The sequence below is a fragment of the Nelumbo nucifera genome, chromosome 7, assembly GCF_055504915.1.
Source record: "Nelumbo nucifera cultivar China Antique chromosome 7, China Antique-T2T, whole genome shotgun sequence".
Lineage (NCBI taxonomy): Eukaryota > Viridiplantae > Streptophyta > Magnoliopsida > Proteales > Nelumbonaceae > Nelumbo > Nelumbo nucifera.
The window spans coordinates 3,398,163-3,422,816 of NC_142655.1; the positions used below are offsets into that span (position 1 = coordinate 3,398,163).

The 24,654-nt window shown below is 46.1% G+C and overlaps 2 protein-coding genes and 1 pseudogene across 2 annotated transcripts; all 3 read left to right on the forward strand.

Annotated features, from left to right (window-relative positions):
* Window positions 1–16,843, forward strand: LOC104597543 (uncharacterized). Its single transcript, XM_010259145.3, has 3 exons — window positions 1–596; window positions 15,227–15,459; window positions 16,161–16,843. Exons 1-3 carry the CDS (start codon window positions 236–238, stop codon window positions 16,437–16,439), a joined length of 873 nt encoding a protein of 290 aa, XP_010257447.1. The 5' UTR covers window positions 1–235; the 3' UTR covers window positions 16,440–16,843.
* Window positions 16,844–16,991: 148 nt separating this feature from the next.
* On the forward strand, window positions 16,992–20,819 carry LOC104597542 (G-type lectin S-receptor-like serine/threonine-protein kinase LECRK3). Its single transcript, XM_010259144.3, has one exon. It carries the CDS (start codon window positions 18,213–18,215, stop codon window positions 20,640–20,642), a length of 2,430 nt encoding a protein of 809 aa, XP_010257446.1. The 5' UTR covers window positions 16,992–18,212; the 3' UTR covers window positions 20,643–20,819.
* A 1,471-nt stretch (window positions 20,820–22,290) lies between these two features.
* On the forward strand, window positions 22,291–23,746 carry LOC148790102 (G-type lectin S-receptor-like serine/threonine-protein kinase LECRK1; annotated as a pseudogene).
* The last annotated feature ends 908 nt before the right edge of the window (window positions 23,747–24,654 follow it).

Consider the following 24,654-nt stretch of genomic DNA (forward strand, 5'->3'; position numbering starts at 1 on the left):
TTGAAAGCTGATGGGGTATTTTAAGTATTTATGATGAATCTGAAGGGTGTTTTTAAGTGATTTTCCCTCAAATCCCGTCTCCTTCCGAAACACTCGGTAAATAAATTGTCGGTTGTCACTGCACTGGTGGAACATCAGACTTATTTTTAGTGATGCCGTTGATGGATTGACTAGAGAGGGCTGCTTCTGGTTCTGGTCTCTCTGGTAAATACGAAAAGACCAGAACGGCGACTTAATGGCCGGCCAGGGTAACAAAATTCTTGAGCCATGGCATCGTTTAGATAGGAAGGTGGTGATGGTTACCGGTGCCTCTTCAGGCCTTGGCCGCGATTTCTGCTTGGATCTTGCCAAGGCCGGTTGCAAGGTCGTGGCCGCTGCGCGACGGAAAGATCGATTGAAGTCTCTATGCGACGAAATCAATCAATTGGGCTCTACCTCCTCGTCGTCGGAGAATGATTCGAATCCTCCCAGTCTCAGAGCTGTTGCCGTAGACCTGGATTTGAACGCTAAAGGGCCTGTTATTGAGGCTTCCGTACAGAAGGCTTGGGATGCTTTCGGTCGAATCGACGCCTTGATTAACAACGCCGGAGTTAGAGGTATTTAATCCATTCGTTCTTAGCTTTTTTAAGGCTTTTTTATAGGTGATTGGAGTGTTGATTTAATAATATATTATTTGATTTGCGTCTGCTTGCATGTTTGATGTTCTAGTTTTAGGATCATTTTGCCAGATTTCTGGAAGTTGAGGACTGATTTCCCAGATACATGTATGCGCAATTCTTATTTCTGGTGATGGTTGAAGATTATGTTGTTTGTCATCTCTCCAAACGGACCCGAGTTTTGTTTCTTGTGATGGGGCACAATTCTTGTTTCTTGTGACGTTGATTGACTTCTCTCCGAAGTCCAAATATGGTGCCCCAACTATGGCAGTGGATGACTCATATGTGTTGGACTTAGGATTGACTATGAACATCAGAACATTTTATGATGTTACTTGGGTCCGTTTGGGAGCGCTTAATGTTTGTACGGAAATCCGTCTTTTTGGAATTTCATTTAAAAAAGAAGGCAGGAAACAACGAGGAGATACAACAGCAGACTTCGACAACAAACAAGACATACCAGACCAGAAACTACCTCTACCACACAAGAAGCAACCCAACAACTAACTACAACTTGGACTTACTTACCACTACATAAAGAACTAACTACAACTAGGACTTACTTACCCAACGATTAACTAAAATCACATAGCCTTTCCTTTTCTGCTATATCAACCAATCAGGTAGGAATCTGGTTCTTTAACATCAGGTTCTCGTCAAGGCCAGTGGTGGGTGCCATTTAGCGTATTTTTACAGTAAAAGATATAACCGAGATGTCAAAAGCTTCTAAATGGTTTTACATGACCAAACTTTTCTCTCCTTTAGGCTTTAAAGGCCATATCATGAAAGTCCTCCCAAACGGGCACTTGGTGATATTTGTAGTTATCTGATGTAATTCTCTGCTCATGCAAGTCAGATTTTCTCAATGGCAGAGTAAATGAAAAGAAAGACCGTGCATTCTGTTTCTACTTCTTTAAAGTGAGGAATTAGTTATTAGTTTGTTATTGTTAGGAGTTGGGACTACTTACAGTGGATAAGCATGATGAGTTGTCAATATAGTGCATGTACTTACTGATGAAGGGAAATTTGGCCCGACCTCGCGTTTGCCCGACGCGTGGCAAAGGCAAGCAGCTCGGGACAGTAGAGCACCCAAAGCGAACATCGGAAGCAAGTCAAAACTCACTACCGAACCCCAACTCCAGATCGCTGTGTTTAGTCCGAGCTCCTCGTTAAAAGCGAACTCCCTAAGTCCTAGCTCGGTACCAGGAGCCCGAGCTCCCTAAAGAACCCGAGCTAAAGGACCCAAACTCCCTAAAGAACCCGTTCTAAAGGACCCGAACTCCCTAAAGAACCTAAGCCTCCCAAGTCCAAGCTCCTTACTAGGAGCCCGAGCTCCCTGATAAGAGCGAGCTCCCGCCTGAGAACCCGAGCTCCCTGCGAGGAGCGCGAACTGAACTGGGCCCCAAGCCTCGCGAAGCTGACCCGAGCTGACCCATGGCAGCTCGAAGCATTCCAAACCGAACTCAAGACACCTCGCTCGCCATTCCAACACCACTTCCAAAACAGGCCCGCCAGACGTACCCGATGCCAAGGACGTCCCCATCCAAGGGCGGCGTACTTGACTGATTTGGGATCTGACGCCTGACAGCCGCATCTCAAACGGCTTCCTGCCACTGCCACCTGCAACCGTCGTCACTAGCCGCAGAGACGGCTCCAACAGAAGGGACAGTGGCGGCCCTGCCCGACCAGAGGAAGTGACACCCGAACTGGCAGGAGTTCAGAAGTAATCATGCCCGACCTGACGGAGGCCTGGAAGTGAGTACGCGAGGTGGTTATAAAAGGATTCTACCCCCCCCAGGGAGGAGGTATGCTAACTCTCGCGCTATCTGGTTATTCTTGCCTCTGAAGGATTCTAACTTGAGCTTCGGAGCCCTTACGCCGGGTTCTCCCTGGAGCTTCTCTTCTCCCATTTCAGGTTCCTATTACTCACTCCAGAGGCAAGATCGTCAACAGCTAAGACCGGCCAGATTGTGCATCATCAATTGGCGCCGTCTGTGGGAACGCTTTAGAAAGCCTCCCTCCAAACTTTCGTATCCTTTCCTTCTTCTCTGAAAAACTCGTTACTTATGGCCTCATCCAGCAACGCCGGACGCGGCACAGAGACAAACACCACCGGGGAACAGCTCCAAGTTCCCGTGGTGTGTGTAGGGCAATTCACCATCCCCCTCACGGTGGATGGAATCCCCAATCTGACTACGCCACAAGCAGTGGCACCTGTAAGCCTGCCCTCCGCAAACATCTTCCCTCTTCCCATCGAGACCACCTTCACCGAACCGACCGCCGTCCCCCTGGCAGTTAGCCAGAATCGGTTGGACGACTTAATGCAATGCATGCGGGCAATGCAAGCCCAGATGCAGCAGTTCCAGCAATACCAGCTTCACCAACACCAAGTGTTGCACAACCTCTCCCAATACCACTATCAGCAGCAGTTTCCCCAACTGACACCAAACCAACCACCGCTTCCACCTCGCCACCCTGCCCCGAAGCCAGTAAAGGCCTCTCCGCAGGATGGGCGCCTTCACCAAGGAAAGGCCTCCAGGCCCCAAAATCCCCCAAACAGCCAGGCCTCGTCCCCAGGTCGGAGAGAAAGAAAAGTCATCCCCGCCTCGCGGCTCGCAGGCGGATCAGGAACCTCGCCCGCGAGGTCAGCACCTCGGGCCTCAAAACCGGAGTCCCCACTGGTGGAAAACCGATTCGGCGCACTGGCAGCAGCGGACTACCAGAATTCCGAGCCCATCGAGCTCGGCAACATGGAGGCCAGCAGCGCCAGCACAAGGCCCACTCAGCAGCGAAGACGCCGTCGAAGTCGACGAACCGCCACCCGCGTCCTATCCGAGCTCAGAGGCAAAGGCGAGACGAGCTCGGACGAGGTAGGAGTCGCCCCGATTCTCTCAGTTCCTTCCCCCCTCGCCTCAGAACTCCTGGCAGTCCCCTTGCCTAGAGATTTCAAGCTCCCGCCCCTAGACAAGTACGACGGATCCTTCGACCCCAACGATCACGTGGACGCTTTCCAGTCCCAAATGCACCTCGCCAGGGCCAGTGAATCATGCATGTGCGTGGCCTTCACCACCACCCTCAAGGGGGTAGCCCGCACTTGGTACAGGAACCTGGCCCCCGGATCGATAAAGTGTTGGGCTCAGTTCGTGCAGGTCTTCACTGCACACTTTGTTACCAGCAAACGGTGCCCCAGAGCAGAGGAAAGCATCTTCGGAGTGGTCCAAAGGGAAGGAGAACCCATACGGGGCTACATCAAACGATTCAACGAGGCATGCTTACAGATACCTCGGTTAGACCCCGCGGTACAGCTCGCCGCGGCAAAGAGAGGGGTGACGCACAAGGAATTCAAGTGGCACATGGTAGCTAACCAGCTCGCGACCGTGGCCGAGTTCCTCAAGCTCGCGAACAAGTTCATGAGGACGGAGGAGGAAATCAACCAAAGAACCGAGGGCGGAAACGAGAAAAGAAAGAGGGACGGCGAGCCCTCTAGCTCGGCCGACCGGAAAAACACGGCCCGGGACCCGAAACCGAACCAGTCGTTTCGAGCTCCCCCGCCAGCTCGGACGGATTACACACCACTGAACACAAGGCGGACCGAGATCCTAATGACGATCAAGGACGCCCCCTTCGTGAAATGGCCACCTCGCCTAAAGGGAAATCCGAACGAAAGAAACAAGAACTTGTATTGTAGTTTCCATAGGGACCACGGTCACAGTACCGAGCAGTGCAATAACCTCCGAGACGAGATAGAGGGGCTCATCCGTCGCGGATACTTAAGGAACTTTGTACAGCACAACAATAATAGCAATAAAGCGGATCAGCCGGGCGAGCACTTAAAAGACGCCCCGGAGACTAGCAGCAGGCCTGCCGAACCGATGCAGCGACAGCCTCCGGCAGAAAGGCCAGTGCGGGGAACCATCCACGTAATTGTGGGAGGTTCAGTAGTGGCGGGGTGCACGTCATCGGCAGCTCGGACCTTAGTTCGCGAAGCGGTCCTCGAGGAGCGGAACCCCCCGAAGAGGCCGAGGACCGAAGAGCCGATCCTTTTCACAGAAGACGACGCGCGGGGAGTTCGCTACCCTCACGACGACGCACTCGTCATTAAGGTTAGGATCAGCGACTTCGAAGTTAGGCGCGTACTCGTAGATTCAGGCAGCTCGGCGGACATCCTATTCAAGTCGGCAATTGATCAGCTACAGCTGCCAAGGAGCGAACTAAAACCTGCGAGTACTCCCCTGGTGGGCTTCAGCGGGGAGGAAGTCAGGCCCCTTGGGAAGATAACGGTGTCCGTGGAAGTCGGCACATGGCCTTGTGCGGTCAGACTTAGCCACGATTTTCTAGTGGTCGCGACCCCCTCCCCATACAACGCCATAATAGGACGGCCAATCACGCATATCCTGCGAGCGGTGGTCTCTACCTATTATTTGGCAATGAAGTTCCCTACGGACTTCGGTGTGGGGATAGTGCAGGGCGACCAGCTCGAGTCCTGCAAGTGCTACGTCGCCGCCCTAAAGGGCAAGTCCAAGCCGGCCGGCGACCTCGACCTGGAGCGGCCTACGGAGCAAGGCGAAGAACGAGCCTCGCCGACAGAAGAGACAGTCGCGATCCCGACCTTACCTACGGACCCATCTCGCGCACTCCGGATTGGTGCTTCTGTCAAGGAACCCCTACGGGCCGAACTGGTAAGTTTTTTACTCCAAAATTTAGATATTTTTGCGTGGTCCGCGGCCGAAATGCCCAGCATTGACCCTAGTCTTATAACTCATAAACTCAACACTGACCCTTTAGTCAGACCCGTTAGACAGAAGAAACGGAACTTAGCCCCAGAGCGCTGGAAAGCGGTCGACGAGGAAGTCGAAAAGCTCCTCGCGGCAGACTTCATAAGGGAAGTCCATTACCCGAGCTGGGTGGCCAACCCTGTGCTGGTGAAAAAGGCGAACGGCAAGTGGCGCATGTGCGTTGACTACACCGACCTGAACCGAGCTTGCCCGAAAGACTGCTTCTCCCTTCCTAGGATCGACCGTCTAGTGGACGCGACCTCGGGACACGAATTGCTAAGTTTCCTGGATGCCTACTCAGGCTACAACCAAATCCGGATGGACCAGTCCGACGAGGAAAAAACCAGCTTCATAACCGAATTCGGTATATACTGTTACAAGGTCATGCCCTTCGGGTTAAAAAACGCCGGGGCGACCTTTCAAAGACTTGTAAATAAGCTGTTTCGGCCCCTGATCGGCACAAAGATAGAGTGCTATGTAGACGACATGGTCGTCAAAACACAGTTTTCACAAGAATTAATACAAGACTTAGATTCTGTCTTCCAAATCCTGCGTCGGTATAACATGAAATTAAACCCCAACAAATGCGTCTTCGGCGTCACCTCGGGCAAGTTCCTGGGCTACGTTGTCAATCGACGTGGCATCGAGGCCAACCCAGACAAAATACAAGCCATCCTAGATATGAGACCACCCCGGAAAATAAAAGAAATCCAAAGGCTGAACGGCCGCATAGCTGCCCTGAGCCGCTTCATGTCCAAATCGGCAGACCGCTGCCTACCCTTCTTCAAAGCGATCAAAGGCCAAGGGTTCGAGTGGACCCAAGACTGTCAGCTTGCGTTTGACGAGCTAAAAGGCTACCTCGCCAAAGTACCAACCTTAGCTCGGCCTGAGGAAGGCGAAGTCTTGGAGCTATACCTCTCGGCCAGCGACGAGGTGGTTAGTTCGGTACTAGTAAAGGAGGCAGACCGGGTCCAACGACCCATATATTATGTTAGTAAAATCTTGCAGGGAGAAGAGACAAGGTACCCACAGATAGAAAAGCTAGCGTATGCTCTGGTGATAGCAGCACGGAAACTCCGCCCGTACTTCCAGGCCCACACCGTCATCGTCCTGACCAGCAAACCTCTGAGGGAAGTCTTACTCAAACCCGAGGTTTCCGGCCGGCTGACGAAGTGGTCCATCGAGCTCAGCGAGTACGATCTCCAGTACAAGCCAAGAACTGCCATCAAGGCCCAAGCCTTGGCAGATTTTATCGCAGAATGCACGTTTAGCCTCGAAGCCCTTGAGCCGGTAGAGCCCGAGATCCCCAGTTCGGGCGAACTCGGAGCTCCCGAGCCAAACGAGTCCGAACCCCGCGAAGTAGCAGCCAGTATGGCATCCCTCCTGGTTAGACCAAGCGCGAACTGGGAGGAGGAGCCCTGGATCCTTCACGTAGATGGCTCCTCGAACCAACAAGGCAGCGGGGCTGGAATAGTGCTACGCGGCCCGGGCGGAACAAAACTGGAATACGCACTACGCTTTGAGTTCGCGGCATCCAACAACGAGGCAGAATACGAGGCACTGATAGCCGGGCTAAACCTAGAGCGCAAGGTCGGAGCAAAGCACGTGGTTATCTGCAGTGATTCCCAGCTCGTGGTCAACCAAGTTACAGGCGAGTACGAAGCACGCGAACTCACTATGATTGCGTACTTGGCAAAAGTAAAGGAAGCTCTGCTCAACTTCCAATCACACTTCATCAAGCAAATCCCGAGGTCAGAGAACGCTGAGGCCGACGCCCTGTCCCGACTGGCTAGCACAAGCCACAACGCCAGGAGAACCGTGTACATAGAAGACTTGCCTCGGCCTAGCATTCTCGGTGGGGCAGAAGAGGTCGCTCCCGTCACCGAAGCAGAGCCGAGCTGGATCGACCCACTCGCGAGCTTCCTGTTAGATGGAACACTCCCCGTGGACCGCAACACAGCCAAGAGGGTGCAGCGCCAGGCAGCCAAATACGTCATGATAGACGAATGGTTGTACCGACGATCCTACACGCTCCCCTATCTGCGATGCTTGTGCCCAGCCAAAGCCGAGCTGGTACTCCGAGACATCCACGAAGGCTTGTGTGGCGGACACCTGGGGGGTAGAGCCCTCGCCCAAAAGGCACTTCGACAAGGATACTACTGGCCAACGATGAAGGCAGAGGCAATCGAGCTCGTCAGAAAATGCGGCAAGTGTCAGAAGCACGCCGGCATCCACCATCAGCCCGCTGCCGACCTCAAATACCTCACCAGTCCATGGCCCTTCGCCCAATGGGGCATCGACCTCCTGGGGCCATTCCCACCAGCGACAGGCGGGAGGAAATTCCTAGTGGTGGCAGTAGATTATTTCACAAAGTGGATAGAAGCCGAACCCCTGGCAATAGTTACAGCCCGAAACATACAAAACTTCTTTTGGAAGAACATCGTATGTCGCTTCGGGCTACCTCGGGTACTGATCTCCGACAATGGCAAACAGTTCGAAGACATCAAATTCCAAGAATGGTGCCAAAGTATGGGAATTAGTCAGAACTTCACATCGGTCGCACACCCGCAGGCAAATGGCCAAACAGAAGTAGTGAACAGAGCCATCCTCCGCGGACTAAAAACGCGATTGGACCGAGCCAAAGGTTTATGGGCAGACGAACTACCAAGTGTTTTATGGGCACACCGAACCACGGAAAAGACCGCCACGGGTGAGACCCCCTTTAACCTCACCTATGGCACCGAAGCAGTGATCCCGGCGGAAATCGAAGTGCCTACGTTACGACTGGAAGCGTACGACGAACGGACAAACGAGGGCGAGTTGCGCACCAACCTCGACCTACTGGACGAAGTGAGAGACCTCGCGCACATCCGAACTGCGGCTTACCAACAAAAGTTAGCTCGGTACTACAATGCGCGAGTAAAAAAGAGGAACTTCCGCGTCGGCGACCTGGTTCTCCGTAAGGTCATGGTGCCCGAACCCGGCGTAGGGAAACTGGGACCGAACTGGGAAGGACCCTACAGAGTAATGAGAACACTCGGTGGGGGAGCGTACGAGCTCGGAACCCTAGAAGGGAAACAAGTACCCCGAGAATGGAACGTTGTCAACTTGAGAAGGTACTATCTATAGGCCACCAAAGCAAGTACGCCGAAGTCATTTCATTAAACAAACTGACGGACCGAAATGGTCAGTTCGGCAAAAATATAAGCTCGAAGACACCAGTACATGAACAAAAAGACGTTTCATTTCAAAACAGATGTGTACATTTCATTTCATTTCATTTTACAAGCCCGGACCTACTTCATCGTTATCAGAAGCCTCTCCGACAACGCCCGAAGGACCTGCCTCCCCCTCGGAGTCTGGTTCGGCATCCGCGGCATTAGCCATCTCCGGAGTGATGCGCGAAGTGGATATGGCGCTGGTATCGAGGTCGGGGTACGTATTCCGGATCATCCACCGACTTAGCTTGAAACCCCTCCTGTAGGAGTCTACCATCAGGTCATCGAAATCCGGCGAAGCAATGTAATCGCTGACAGCCTTCTTCTTCGCGTCCTCGATGCCCTGAGAGAAGATCTGAGTCCTCTCCCTGATATCCTCCTGAAGATATCCGACCTGGTGCTCCAAGTCCAGCTTCATTTCCGCCATGCGCTGCACCACCCCCCCCATGGCCTCGGCATCCCTCTGAGACCTCGCCTGCCTAGACCACGCACGGCGAGCAGCAGCATCAGCAGCGCGAGCATTCTCCTCGGCAGTCCGAGCATTCTCCTTGGCAGCCCGAGCAGCCTCCTCGGCAGCTCGCGCCTGCCACGAGCATTTCTCCACCTGGTTCGCCAAGGCGTGAATGGAGGAGTTCACCTATCAAAGGAAAAGGAGATCAGAGAAACGAATGAAAAAAAAATATATATATATATATAGAAGCTAAACTCGGAGGCAGGCCACTTACCACCATGGCATGAGTAACGGCACGGCAGGCCACTTGGTGCAGAGGGAGCTCGGTCCACGCCGCGACTTCCTCAGGAAACGTCGCCTCCTTACTCCGTTGAAGAGCATGAACGGGCGACAGCACGCTCCTGAAGTCCCCCGGGGCCTCCGAGCCCGACGGCCCAGCTCGCATATGAGCGGACTCGGAATAAGTGGGAGGCCCCGTGTGTGTGGTTTCAGCATAAGGAGCCCCCGCTGGCCCTTGCATGGGTGGAACCATCTTGGGCTCCTCTGCCGGACAGTCCGGCACCTCGGGCTCCGCAGCTCGGGATGGCTCGGCGCGAGCTCGCTTGGCCACCTGCTTTCTCCTCTTCATCCCCTCGAATAAGTGCGCACCTCGTGACCCTCGTGAATCCATTGTACCTGCGAAAAGGAGTTCGGCATCAGTAAGACGTAAGCGAAGAACAAGACAAGATCGCTGGGGAAAGAACCTACCCGAACTCAGGCCCGCAGCAATAAGCTTGGCCTCCGTCAGATACCATTGGCAATCCAGCCCAAGCCGCGCCCATTGCCGAAGGCCCTCCGCCGTCTCCTCATCAAGTGTGATGCCGGAATCAGGAGCGGCCACTCCCCAGCCGGTCTGAAACGGCCACCCCATCGCACTTCGCACCCCGAAATAGTCCCGCTTCCACGCCGGGACCTTATTGGGGAGTCCGTGTAAGAGCTTGAAGCCCGGGCGAGGGGACAGGTAGTATGCCCGCCTACGCCCAGGGAGGGGACCCACTTGCTTTTTCAACATCAAGATAGAAGAAAAAATCTCCAGATCCAGAGGGAAGTTCTCGTCACAAAATAAAGAGATCGTTCCCACTAAGTTCCTAATAGAGTTCGGGTGAAGCTGGCCAACCGTCACACCGAAGTGGTTTAGGACCTCGACAACAAGAGGGTGGAAGGGCAGTCGCAGCCCCGCGGCGAGCTGTTCCCGGAAAATCACCATCTCATCAGGGCCATGTTCCCAAGGAAAGCTCCCCGTAGGGATAAAATAACCGTACTCGCTGGGCAAATTATAGTAGTCTACGAGGGTTTGAAGTTCCTCAAGCGTCATGGTCGAAGGGCCGAACTGATCTACAACCCGGCCACGGCGGGAGGTGGATGCCGACCTACCCGAAGCACCTCGGGTAGTAGGCCCAATCCCTCCCTCAGGACCTACATCGGGCTCGCTTGAACTACCGTGGGACGCAAACTGGTTCGTAGAACCCACATCAGACCCGCTTGAACAGTCTGAACCCTCCAAACCAGACATCGCGAAACGGAACGGGATTCCAAAAAATACTCACCCGGGAAGAAGACAAGCAGACCGCGAGAACTCGAACAAGCAAGACCTGGGACGCGAGCTGAAAAGCTTGGACGCGAGCTGAAACTTAAGGCGCGAGCTCAAGATATACGACAATAGCAAGGACGGGCCCCCCCCCCGCACTATTTATATCCACAGCGTACGGAAAGCGACGGCCCAGATCGAAGCCAATCCAATGGCCCACAGCCGCGTTAAGGCGCACGTCTTCCAAAACCAATTGGCGCACGTCTTTCAGAGACTGACGGAGCGTCGCGCACGTCTTGTCAGAGGACAGGTGTCGGCCCGCGTCTTCCTGAAACGGACGGAGCAACGGCGCACGTCCCCTCGCAATAAAGTGTCTGCAGCGCAACTCCCGAATAACTGACGCCACGACCTCCGAAAGCGCGCCCCTTTTTGAAAATCAAATTGGAGTGAGCGCGCTCAGCACGGACCAAAACCCTCCCGCTACCTTGCAACTCCCCGCGCCAAGACGGAACCATTGTCGCAGGGAGTGGGGGGCAATTGATGAAGGGAAATTTGGCCCGACCTCGCGTTCGCCCGACGTGTGGCAAAGGCAAGCAGCTCGGGACAGTAGAGCACCCAAAGTGAACATCGGAAGCAAGTCAAAACTCACTACCGAACCCCAACTCCAGATCGCTGTGTTTAGTCCGAGCTCCTCGTTAAAAGCGAACTCCCTAAGTCCTAGCTCGGTACCAGGAGCCCGAGCTCCCTAAAACCCGAGCTCCCTAAAGAACCCGAGCTAAAGGACCCAAACTCCCTAAAGAACCCGAGCTAAAGGACCCGAACTCCCTAAAGAACCTAAGCCTCCCAAGTCCAAGCTCCTTACTAGGAGCCCGAGCTCCCTGATAAGAGCGAGCTCCCTCCTGAGAACCCGAGCTCCCTGCGAGGAGCGCGAACTGAACTGGGCCCCAAGCCTCGCGAAGCTGACCCGAGCTGACCCATGGCAGCTCGAAGCATTCCAAACCGAACTCAAGACACCTCGCTCTCCATTCCAACACCACTTCCAAAACAGGCCCGCCAGACGTACCCGATGCCAAGGACGTCCCCATCCAAGGGCGGCGTACCTGACTGATTTGGGATCTGACGCCTGACAGCCGCATCTCAAACGGCTTCCTGCCACTGCCACCTGCAACCGTCGTCACTAGCTGCAGAGACGGCTCCGACAGAAGGGACAGTGGCGGCCCTGCCCGACCAGAGGAAGTGACACCCGAACTGGCAGGAGTAATCATGCCCGACCTGACGAAGGCCTGGAAGTGAGTACGCGGGGTGGTTATAAAAGGATTCTACCCCCCCCAGGGAGGAGGTATGCTAACTCTCGCGCTATCTGGTTATTCTTGCCTCTGAAGGATTCTAACTTGAGCTTCGGAGCCCTTACGCCGGGTTCTCCCCGGAGCTTCTCTTCTCCCATTTCAGGTTCCTGTTACTCACTCCAGAGGCAAGATCGTCAACAGCTAAGACCGGCCAGATTGTGCATCATCACTTACCACATTGGTACCAGATTTTTTTTTTTTTTTTGAATTGACTGGGTGCCCTGTCTCTCCTCCTTGGTAAAGCTAAACCTATATTTATTGGTATAATTGAATCATGCCATTTTCTTTTTTGGAACTATTATGGAGGAAGCATGGTTCATAATTTGCTAAATGGATTGCGAATCGCTGCAATAGCCTTGGCTCATAAAATGTTCAAGGTATAATTGAGACGTATAAGTTTTTCAGAAGCTTATTTAGCTTATCCTATCTTAGTAACCTAGGTTCAATCCATCACTTCATAGTTACAATTGAGTCCTCATCAAAGCTCAATTCCAAGAACCTGGCAAAGATTGAAGAGTTGGTTTTGTGAAAATTTAAATATCTTTTACAAACTAGAACTACTTTTAGGGGTTGGTTGAGGGGCAAATGATATGATTCTTGATAAGTGAGAATGGCAAAGAAAGCTGCTGGCTTGGGTTGGAGGGGGTGGGGGTTGGTTGGTGGAATAGATGGTTCAATGATCAAGACTCTGTCTTGTATGATGTTATTCATGTTGCTAAGCTAAAAGCTTGCATTATTCACACATAATTACTGTTTTGGTAACAACTAAGAATATAAGAGAAAAGTTCTGAAACTACATCACTTATCATTTTTCCATTTCATCATGTCATGGCTTTGATTAATGCTAGCTTCTTGTGATTTCAAATCAAGCACTCACCACCCAAGATATGGGTGTGCTGAGTGCAAGGCCATTTCATGACAAAAAGCCTTACATGGATAAACAAACCCTGTTATTGGCATAGGAAATTTCTAAAAAGTCCAGTCCCTCTATCGCTTTCAGATGAAAACATAGTTTCAATCACTTCATGTCAGCTACTTATATAATTGGAGGAGATATTTGGAAAAATTCAGGGGCATGAAAGGGCATTTTTTAAATCAAAGCCATTTTCAGAACCCCACGTTGTATGTATGTTTAAATTACATGAGAATTCAATAGTTTTTTTCCCACTTTACTAAATTGCCAGGGCATTTTGAGATGAAAGATGCTTCCAGGCACATTCTGAGTTTTTTGTCGCTTTTTTAAATGAAAACAGGAAAGAACCTTTACAGTAGGAATGCCTGAAATGGTTTATTGTAAGATCTACCAGTTAAGGTCCACATGCACTTTGAAGGATCTGTCATAGTCTATAAAATTTGGATTTCCCTTAATTGGACTAAAATCCAGATTATGGTCTGATCAGTTGGCAAACCTAATAATTAAGATATGACTAGGAATGGGAAATTAATTAAGATGATGGTCAAAAGATGGTGCAATGTTATGCTAAAAATTTTTCTAGACTGATGATGTCGACGTTTTAGATGGTGGGGAATTTTGTTAAATAAGGCTGCAGTTTTTAATAAAAGAAATGCTAAATAGGGTTCCTGGTTTCTGAAAGTTAACCGTTTCGCTTAATATAGGTTTTCATATTTTTCAAGGAAGTCCATCAGGATAGGTAGCTTTTCATGGATATCTTTGATATATAGCCTCGCAAATGACAATGAAAAAAAATATTGCCTTACAAACCACTTCTGAAAGAAATGGTTGTGTATACCAAATTTTACTTGATTCCTTCAGGAGTTCTTACTTAGATAACCTGTCTGAGGAACTCAGGTTCAATACACAGAAACAATATAAGTGGCTTTTCATGGATTTACTTTTAGCATTTCACAGCCAAGTACCAACTTTTAGCATTTCTGCTGCACTGACCCAGTAAACTACCAAGTACCAACTGGTTTCCTGGTTCTATTCTTTTCTACACCTACAATAATAGTTTCTGGCATTTACTTTTAGCATTTCACAGCCAAGTACCAACTTTTAGCATTTCTGCTGCACTGACCCAGTAAACTACCAAGTACCAACTGGTTTCCTGGTTCTATTCTTTTCTACACCTACAATAATAGTTTCTGGCATTTAATGTCCCATAGATTGCTCTCTGTTTGTTACTTTAGGTGTATTGTCCTTTTAGTTGAGTCTTATGTTTTCCTTTTCCTATGTTCTAGTGGTCGTTGCTTGGTGTAATGGGTAAAATCTTGAGCTGGCAAATGGGAGAACATGGGTTTGAGTCTGAGGCAGTCACTTTTAGGGGTGTAACTTGGGCTGGCATTTTTATTACCTTACTTGTGTCTGATATACTATTAAGTTTGATGGGTAAAATAAAAGAGAAAAGCTCATATCAGTTAATTGATTGTCATTATTTTGGCTCAACCGCTCATTGTCTTGTATGCATGCAAGCAGATAGTTCTATGGCCATCATTGATTTTGTACCTAACCAAATCAGTTTGGATGGATATGTTTTCTATTCTCTACCCACTGAATTAGAGGTTTTCTATCTTCTCCAAGGCCATCTTGAAGTAATTTCTTCTAGCCAATGGCAGGAATTACCAACTAGCCTGATTTTTAGGATGTGAGTTCACCGAAGACAGATCATCGGTCCTAATATGACCTAGTGTGTCATGTTTCACCAAATCATCTAGCAGGTTCAAAGTACTGCCTCTCCCAAAGACCTACCTATGTTTTTGCATCTGTTAGGTTTATCTGCATCTATTGACTTTCAGTCTGTAGGACCATTAGCATCTAAATGCAGATTACCGCAAATATCTGATGCCTTTCCTGTAAAATCTTTTTGAGCCCGTTTTATCATGATGGAAAATAAGAATAATATCTTTTTGATCCTTTTCTTTGTGAATTGTGATGCTCTTTTTCCCCTTACCTTTTGTTTGTGCTTGGTATTGATGGGAGTCTTCACTTGTATATCAAGTTATTCTCCAATAAAATTTCTTTCTTTTGTATTTTATTATTATAATATCTTTTGGGGGTTGGGGGGGGGTTGCTCCTGGAGAAAGGTGTGGTGTGACATAGCATCTTTCTAGTTTGTTGGTGACAAGCAGTTTGATCATTGTTTTCTCGCAACTCTCTCTCTCTGTTTAGTGGTTATACTAATTCTCCAATTACCAATTTGATACACATTTCTTAATTTCTATGTGTATTAAACTTCCATGCTATGTGTGTATCAGGTGGGGCAGTGACTTCTCTGCTGGATTTCCCCGAAGACGAATGGAACAATATTGTCACTACTAATTTAACAGGAACTTGGCTAGTATCAAAGTATATAGGTAGATGCATGAGCAACACTAATCAGAAAGGATCAATTATTAATGTTACATCTATAGCTGGCCTTAACCGTGGACAATTACCTGGAGGTGTTGCTTATGTTGCTTCAAAGGCTGGACTGAATGCCTTGACAAAGGTAAGAATTAATTGACTATAGAACAACACAAGTTTTCAATATTAGGATTGCATTTACTAGAAATGAATCAGCATAATGTTGCTCTTATTTTTTGGCATCTTTAATTTTTGCTGAAGCGATTAAGTTCATTGAGCTGTATGATAAATATGGGCATATTGATACGTTTACAATTTCTGCTGTGCTGGAAGTATTTAAAGTAGTTTTTGGGAGAAAAGAACTTATTAATGCTCTATAAGAATCCTGCATATCATCAGAAGGGCTAGGGGTAGACCAAAAAGGACTTGTTGAAGTAGTTGGAAATGACTAAAGTGCCCATAATTTAACGATGGACATGGCATTAAATAGAACGGAACAGCAAAACAGGAATCACGTTTTGCTGACCCCATATTAGTTGGAACATTATGGACGATTGATTCTATTGGGTCCTTGAGTCTAACCCAATGTAGGTGGCCCACATGTATATGTATATGTATGTTGGTTTGAGGTGTGGTGGGGTTTGACACCGACTTTTCCACCTTGAAAATTAAGGGGTGTTTATAGACCTATGATGCAATAGTGAATTGGCATGAGCTGTTTGGTGTTTCCATAATGTCGTCTCTTGTTATCATTTTCATCTGTCATCACGCATGTTTGAAAGTTGGTTGTGTATTTGTTGAAATCCAGAAATGAAAGCGAAAATATGGTCTGCTTGTCAAATTCAGGTCATGGCTTTAGAGTTGGGACAGCACAATATCAGGGTGAACGCAATAGCACCTGGATTGTTTAAATCTGAGATTACTCAGGGACTTCTGCAGAAAGAGTGGATCAACGAAGTGGCCAGAAAAACTGTTCCTCTGAGAACATTCGGCACAACAGACCCAGCACTTACATCACTTATCCGGTATTTGATCCATGATTCCTCATATTACGTTACGGGCAACATATTCATTGCTGACGCCGGGGCTACCCTTCCAGGCGTCCCCATCTTCTCTTCTCTTTAATTCTGAAATTTATTTTACATAAGCATGATTTACTACAACTTTCCGATACCTATATGTTTTAAGTGATATCAAGATGTACTAGTTAATTGAAGATCTGATTAGCTGAACTAGCTGAACTTGATAGCTGTTTTATGGGCTGTGGGACCAATCTTCCCTACCAGCCATAAATGCAATTGAGAGACTGAGTGGTTGTGGGCTATATGCACCTTGTGACTGGCTTGGAACAAAACGATTGGTTTCGCAGACTCAGGTAAATCAGTTCAGTTAACTGGTGGTCATTAAAGAGGCCACCGGTGCGGGTCTCCTCTAAAAAGAAGATTAATGTCATAAAGTGTGATGAATGAATGATATGTTACACATACATATTTTTATCTATACCCCTTATTAATATGTTTATTGCCAAAGAGATTTTGAATAATTGGGTTTGGATTGGACACACCTAGGGCCCGAAAGATTCAAAGATTTAGAGTCATTTTAGAAAGAATGCAAATACAAATATGCATGGTTTTTAAAACCGAACTAGTCAGGGGTCCGGTTACTGGGTCGAACAGTCTGACTGTTCGAACCAAACGCTTGGCCCATTCCGACAAAAAAATAAACAAAATTAAAAAAAAAGGGTCAAAACCGTTCAAATGGTTAATTGCCCGGTTCAGTGGTTTGCTGACCAAAATCAATGGTTTTGGGGGAAAACAGAACTGGTCAGGTGATCGGTTCCCGGTTTTTCTGATCCAATCTGGTTTTGAAAACCATGCAAATATGTATTGTGGGAAGAATGCAAATACAAAAATATGGACACTCCAAGACCTTGTATACAGTATTTCTAAACCATATATTAGCTCAGTTTAGAAGGGGCAAAATCTTGTATTTTGTATGTATTTACATTGTACATATTTGTATTTGTATTCTTTCCAATCTGATCTTTCTGAAGCCTTATATGCAAATCAAAAGGTAAATTTCGTTTTCTTATTAGTAATGTCTCTTATGCATAAAAGGACATCAATCAAGGCATTAATTTAATTAATGGCTATGCAAATTGCAAATGAATTATGAAATCGATAGTCCTCTTTAAAGGTACATAGGTATAGGGTCGCGTCCAAGTTTGAATTATATTCCAATACCTTTATATTCCATTTTTTTTTTTTTATGATTGAATCAAGACAAAATTTATGGTGTATGATAAGCAATCAGCGATAAAATGACATGTTACAACTAACATTTTATTTTAACATTGTTAAAGTGTTGATGGTAAATATACACTGATTCAATGTTAAATATATTCCCAATCCAGTTTGATGCAATTTAATAATATACGAACCAATGAACATTGAAATTTGTTTTTAAATTTTTTTGTTTAAATAAAAGTGTTATCTATCAGTAAAGGTAGTTTGGGTGTTAGCATATTTACTAATGAGTTGTTAGTTTCAAGTGATGTAATTTTATTAATGAGAAAAATTGCAAGAAAAAAACTCCGGCACTGCCTTAACTTTCAAGATAACGGAACAGGACGTATAGACTGGTGGCGCTCTGGTCAATGGAACGCGTTGTCTGAGGACACGGCAGCCTCTGTCTGTCTGTCCTTCAATTTTCCATGGTCGCGTCCTAACTTTTTGGCTCTGGGGACACGGCAGGCAACCACTTCCACGGTCCAACGCAATTGCAATTGACTTCCAACAAGTCCATAGTGAAGTCAATCAATAGAAATTTTTCTGATACTCTCTGTATAAGAAAACAGGCGGTAATGTAATTGTAGACGACTGTACCACCTTCGATTCAATGGCTTCTGCTGCCTCTCTTCCTCTTCTCTTCCTCTTGCTTTCTCTTCCTATTCTACCCATTTTTGTAGCCGCTCAAACCAACGTGACCGTGGGTTTATCCCTCTCCGCTGCTGACAACAGTTCTAGCTGGCGCTCACCCTCCGGCGAGTTTGCATTCGGGTTTCGCCGTCTAGCTAACACCAACCTCTATCTGCTTGCCATTTGGTTCGATAAAATACCTGAGAAAACCATAGTTTGGTATGCTAACGGAGATAAGCCTGCACCAGAAGGATCAAAAGTCGAGCTTACCAGCGACCAACTTGTGCTCAATGATCCTCAAGGCCAATTGATATGGAAGCAGCCTGACACTCCACCAAACGCTGCCATCTCTTATGGTGCCATGCTCGACACTGGAAACTTCGTCCTCCTACCTGGTCCAAATTCTGGCTATGCATGGGAGAGCTTCAACAGTCCCACTGACACCATCTTGCCCAAACAAACATTGCAGCTGGGTGGCCAGCTTTCCTCTCGACAGACGGGAACCAACTACTCCAGGGGAAAGTTCCAGCTCCGCTTTCTCGACGATGGGGATCTCGTGCTTAATACCGTAGGCTTGCCGACCAGCTTTTCTTATGGTGACTACTACGTTAGTGGCACGAAAGCTCAAGATCCAACAGATTCTGGTTATCAGTTGGTGTTCGACGAATCTGGATACATGTATATACAGCGAAGAAACGGACAGAAATTTGATTTCAACAAAACAACGATACCCCAAATCTCAAATTACTATCACAGGGCAACGCTTGATTATGATGGGGTCTTCGTTCAATATTACCGCCGGAGGACCGGCGATGCAAGCTGGCAACAATTGTGGATAATTCCTGATAACATTTGTCTCGGAACTTTGGATGATTTGGGAAGTGGAGTCTGTGGATATAACAGCTACTGTACGCTAAAGGATGGCCGGCCTAGTTGTAACTGCCCCAGCAGATATTCCCTCGTGGATCCAAATAACCAGTTAAGTGATTGCAAACCAGACTTCTTACCAGATTGTATCGGGGAAGATGGATCAGGAAACAAAGAGGAGGAATTTCAATTCCAGGTGTTGGATAGAATTGATTGGCCGACATCTGATTATGGAAGATTGGAGCCCATGAATCAATCAGAATGCCAAAATTCTTGCTTGCACGATTGCCATTGTGCGGTTGCCATCCACAGAGGCCAGACATGTTGGAAGAAAAAGCTTCCACTCTCTAACGGGAGGTTCAAAGAGGATGACACTGCAAAAGCACTTGTTAAAATTAGAGTAACTGCTCCTCCTCCACCACCTTCTTCTCGCAATAATACTCATTGTCCTATAATTCCAGACGCAAAAGGGAAATATGAGAATAAGACATTAATCCTTACTGGGTCTCTGCTTTTGGGTAGCTCCGTATTTGTCAATTTTCTGTTTGGAGCTGCAATATGTCTTGTTCTTTTCACAAATCGCAAGAAACTGAAAACAGTTGAACCAGAAATCAGCGTCTTGGAAACAAACCTGCGTTCTTTTACTTACAAGGAGCTTGAAGAAGCTACCCAAGGATTTAGTGAAGAGATTGGTAGGGGTGCCTTCGGCATTGTTTATAAAGGGGTATTGGGAACAAGTTCTAGAAGTCTGGTCGCAGTGAAGAAGTTAGACAAAGTGGTTCCAAAGGGGGAGGAAGAATTCAAAACTGAAGTGAGAATCATCGGTCGGACCCATCACAAGAACCTAGTGCAATTACTTGGATATTGTATGGAGGGACAGCAGCGGCTATTGGTGTATGAGTTCATGAGCAATGGCACTTTAGCAAGCTTTCTTTTTGGAATTATGAGGCCTGATTGGAACCAACGAGTTCAGATTGCTTTTGGTATCGCAAGAGGACTCGTTTACTTGCATGAAGAATGCAGCACCCAGATCATCCATTGTGACATTAAGCCCCAAAACATACTTCTGGATGACCATTTCACGGCCAGGATTTCTGACTTCGGATTGGCGAAGCTTTTGATGACTAATCAGAGTCGAACTCTTGCATCCATCAGAGGAACCAAAGGGTACGTCGCACCTGAGTGGTTCCGGAACATGCCAATCACCGTCAAGGTGGACGTATATAGTTTTGGGGTCATGATGCTGGAGATCATCTGTTGCAGGAAAAGCGTCGAACAGGAGACGGTGGCCGATCATAGAGTAATTTTAACAGATTGGGCTTACGATTGCTATCAACAGGGAAGGTTAGATGAGCTGGTGGAGAACGATATGGATGCAATGAATGATATATGTCGTCTAGAGAGGTTAGTGAGGATTGCAATATGGTGCATTCAAGAGGAGCCATCGCTGAAGCCCACGATGAAGAACGTCATTCAGATGCTAGAAGGCATTGTCGAAGTTCCTCTACCGCCATGTCCCTATCCTTATAGCTCTGTTAATTAGTTGAAAGCAGAAATCGTGATCGACCCCTGTTACTACGTTCCAGGCAACATATTCATGGTTGACTCTGGGATTACACTTACAGGAGTCCCCATCTTCTCTTCCCTTTAATTCTGAAATCTATTGTATATCTCCTATGTAACCACAATTATGCACTTCTTTCAGTTAACTTTTTTTCCTATTCTTTGGGTGACTTAAGTATTCGAATGACTTGTTTATAATCTTTCCTTACCTCTTTCTTTCTTTCTTTCTTTATTTTCTACTGTATCAAAAAAAAAAATTCATAGTATGTAAAATTATATAGAATATTAAATGTATCAAATATCATGGTTTTTAAAACCGAACCGGTCAGGGGTCCGGTTACTGGGTCGAATGGTTCGATTGTTCGAATAGAACGTTCAATTCGTTCTGACAAAAAAATTAAAAAAAAAAAAATGGTCAAAACCATTGAAACGGTTAATTACTCGATTCAGCGATTTGCTGACCAAAATCAACGATTTTAAGGAAAAATCTAGGTCAAACAGTTTAATTCTTTGACCACCCGGGTCAGTGGTTTTTGACCAATTCAATGTCTTTTTCAAATATAAAGAAAGCGGTCCATTCCAAAAGGACCAAAACTGAACCCTGAGCCATGACCAATTCCTAGGTTAAGCAATCTAATCGTTTAGTCTGGATCCAGTTTTCAACATGGTGGATGGTACAACCATTTTAATTGGGACAAAACATAGACCCAAGACTATCCTAATTAATAATTGGGATAATTGGGTCTGGGACCCATATATATATATATATATATATATATATATATAGTTTTATGCAAACAATAATTTAAAATTTAATTTTAGATAACATAACCTTAATAAAAATGACAATAAAAATAACAAATTATTTACATGTTAATAAACCAAGTATTTTTAAACAAAATGAGTTGTTATATTTTAGACATAAAATATAATAAAAATTACAAAAAAAACTAGAAAATCATTATATTTTATTTACAAAATAATTGATTTGGGTCTGACTCGACCAGTTCAGAACAAGCAAGAACCAAAAATGATGTAATCGTTTCAGGTACAACCAGTCCTACACAGCCAAGCTAAACCGAAAAAATCTAAATGGGCTACACTATTTCCGTTTGGTTCGTGGAAATAGGGGTGTGGAATCAGAATCAGTGCAACTGTTTGGTTGGGCGGAATCGGAGGCATTCCCCAATTTCGATTCCGATTTTAATTTCGACTGTGAGTCTGAACCAAATGGGCCCTTAATAGGTCCACGGTCCATCCTTTTAGTTGAATCAGTCAATCAACTGTCATAAATTGGCATTAGACATTATAGATTTTAGACTTGTCCAATAGAATCAAATTCAAAATAGTTAGTTTTGTTCCAGAAAGAAATCAAGAAACAAGTTACCCGGCGCCGGTATCCTCTTGCAAACTCGACCCTTGCCTTTAACTTGACCTCAGATGTAAGACATTGATTGTTGACTCTCTACCTGCAGGGTGCAGCGACGCTATCTTTATCTTTTTCACTGACGTGTTCGAATGTAGGATTTGTGAATTTTGTGTCAACGAAAATCCCATATGGCTTTTGCTATAATGGGAGTATGTTTGGTCTGAATTTTGGGGTCTTCTTTCCAGGCAGCAACTAATACTATGGAGCGACACTTGATTTTGATGGAGTAAAATTCACACAATATGCTCACCCAAAGAACTCTATTGGAAATAAGAAATGGTCTGTTGTGTGGAAAATCCCTGATGATGTCTGTGTGGCCAGGATAGTGTATTGGGCAACGGCGTTTGTGGGTTTAATAGCATTTGCAATCTTACTGCAGAAAAGAGGCCTGATTGTTGATTAATGCCCACCTCACTATTCTATGATGGATCCTGATGACAGATTCAGCGGTTGCATTCCAGATTTTATACAATGGTGCAACAGAGACGGACTGCGGAACCCAGAAGATTTTTATGGGTTCGAGGAGTTGATTAATACAGATCGGCCGGAATCTGACTATGAAAGATTTGAACCTTTTACTGAAGAAGAATGCCAGAGGTCTTGCTTGCGAGATTGTCGATGTGCAGCTGTAGTTTTCATTGGTCAGACCTGTTGGAAAAAGAGTCTACCGCTTTCAAATGAGGATAGTGATCCTCATCATTTCGCTGTTTTTGGGTAGCTCCGTCTTTGTTAACTTGCTACTGCTAGCTGCAATTTCCATGTTTGTTTTCTTAGCTTACTGCAACAAACCAAAATCGGTTAAACCAGAAAGAAATATTGTACAAGCAAATCCATCCTCTTTTCCATAGCAAGACCTCCAAGAAGCTACAAGTGATTTCAGGGAAGAGCTGGGAAGAGGTTCTTTTAGAACTGTTTATAAAGGGGTCCTCGAATTAGATTCCACAAAATTAGTTACAGTAAAAAAAGATAGAGTAATTAACGAGAACTGAAGTAGGTTTTATTGGACAGACCCCCCACAAGAATCTAGTCCGATTGATTGCGTATTGCGATGAGGGGCAGAATCAACTTCTTGTGTATGAGTCATGAGCAATGGTGCTTTAGAAATTAAGCTTCCTTTTCAGAACTCCAAAGCCCGATTGGAACCAACGCACCTAGATTGTGTTTTAAGTTGCAAGACGACTCCTGTATTTGCATGAAGAGTGCAGAACCCTGATCATCCATTGTGATGTAAAGCCTCAAAGCATACTTTACCAAAGATTTCCGACTTTGGATTGGCAAAGCTTCTGATGAATGACCAGAGTCGAACTCATACAGTTAATAGGGGAACCAAAGGGTACGTTGCACCTGAGTGGTTCAGGAGTATGCCAATCACTGCCAAGGTCGATGTATATAGTTTTGGGGTCTTGTTGCTAAAGATCATCTGTTGCAGGAAGAACACTCCAGGAGAAATTGATGAGGATGACAATGGAGAAATTCTTATAGATGGCTTACGACTGCTACTGTCAACGCAGGTTAATTAATTAGATAATCTGCTAGAGAATGATATGGAGGCAATGAATGACATAAGTACTTTGGACTCCATGCCCTTCAGTTTGAGATTTTACAAGATGCTAGGAGTTATTGGAGTTCCAGTGCCTCCATGCCCTTCAGTTTGAGATTTTACAAAAAAAAAAAAAAAAACGGTTCAATTTGAAAAAAAAAAGTTCACAGTCGCGAACACCCCTACTTTGGACTCTGTCTCTTAATGCTAAAACAATGGTAATTAATACAGGGCCTTAACCAAATATGATATGTCGAAAATAAACTGGTGACTTTATATTCAGGCTTAATTTCACTTACATTGAATGAGTAAAGAATTGGAAACTTTAACAACCGAAGAATTAGATACCATGCATATACTTGTGGTATGGGATATGCCTTGTTGAGTAACTTGAATTAGCTAGGAGAGGCTAAATATTAGCACCAATACATGCATGAGCCAGTTATTATTATTATTATAGAGGGGAGAAGGGTTAAAGGATTACCGGGGTTAAGGTCAGCCCAAAAGGAAAAGACTGAATTTTCTCAAACCATGGCCATGGTGACATTTTCATATTTCTATTAAATTTATCATGACTTTTCAAAAAAGTCATTCAAGTATTTTTATATGGCCAAATTACTTCTGAATGGTCAGTTAACCTTGTTAGAATATGTATTTATGCAGAGTTGGGCCTAATGTGGGCGTAGGCCGAGGATAGAACAATTACAGGAATCAAACAACAAACATCAAAGGAAATGTGAATTTTGGACAATAAAACTCGCTCTCTAGAGATTTTGAAAAGTCAGGTAAGTTTAAGGAAAAATGTGAAAAAATTATGATAAATTTTAGATAATATGCTTTGAATTTATAGGTTATAGATTTCTAAGTTGAATTCCCCAAAGCCATAAGTTTTATCAAAAACAGCTAAAAAAATATCATATTTGAACCAAAACTCCTTCATCGACCTTAAATATCTAAGCAGTCGGTAAAGACAACAGTCTCGGCTCTCTGAAGAAGTCAGTTTATTTACTTTTTTTTTCCCGC

Coding starts and splice junctions, on each gene's coding strand:
- LOC104597543 (XM_010259145.3), top strand. CDS start 236: ATGGCCGGCCAGGGTAACAAAATTCTTGAGCCATGGCATCGTTTAGAT. Junction 597..15,226: donor TAACAACGCCGGAGTTAGAG/GTATTTAATCCA, acceptor TGTGTGTATCAG/GTGGGGCAGTGACTTCTCTG. Junction 15,460..16,160: donor GACTGAATGCCTTGACAAAG/GTAAGAATTAAT, acceptor TGTCAAATTCAG/GTCATGGCTTTAGAGTTGGG.
- LOC104597542 (XM_010259144.3), top strand. CDS start 18,213: ATGGCTTCTGCTGCCTCTCTTCCTCTTCTCTTCCTCTTGCTTTCTCTT.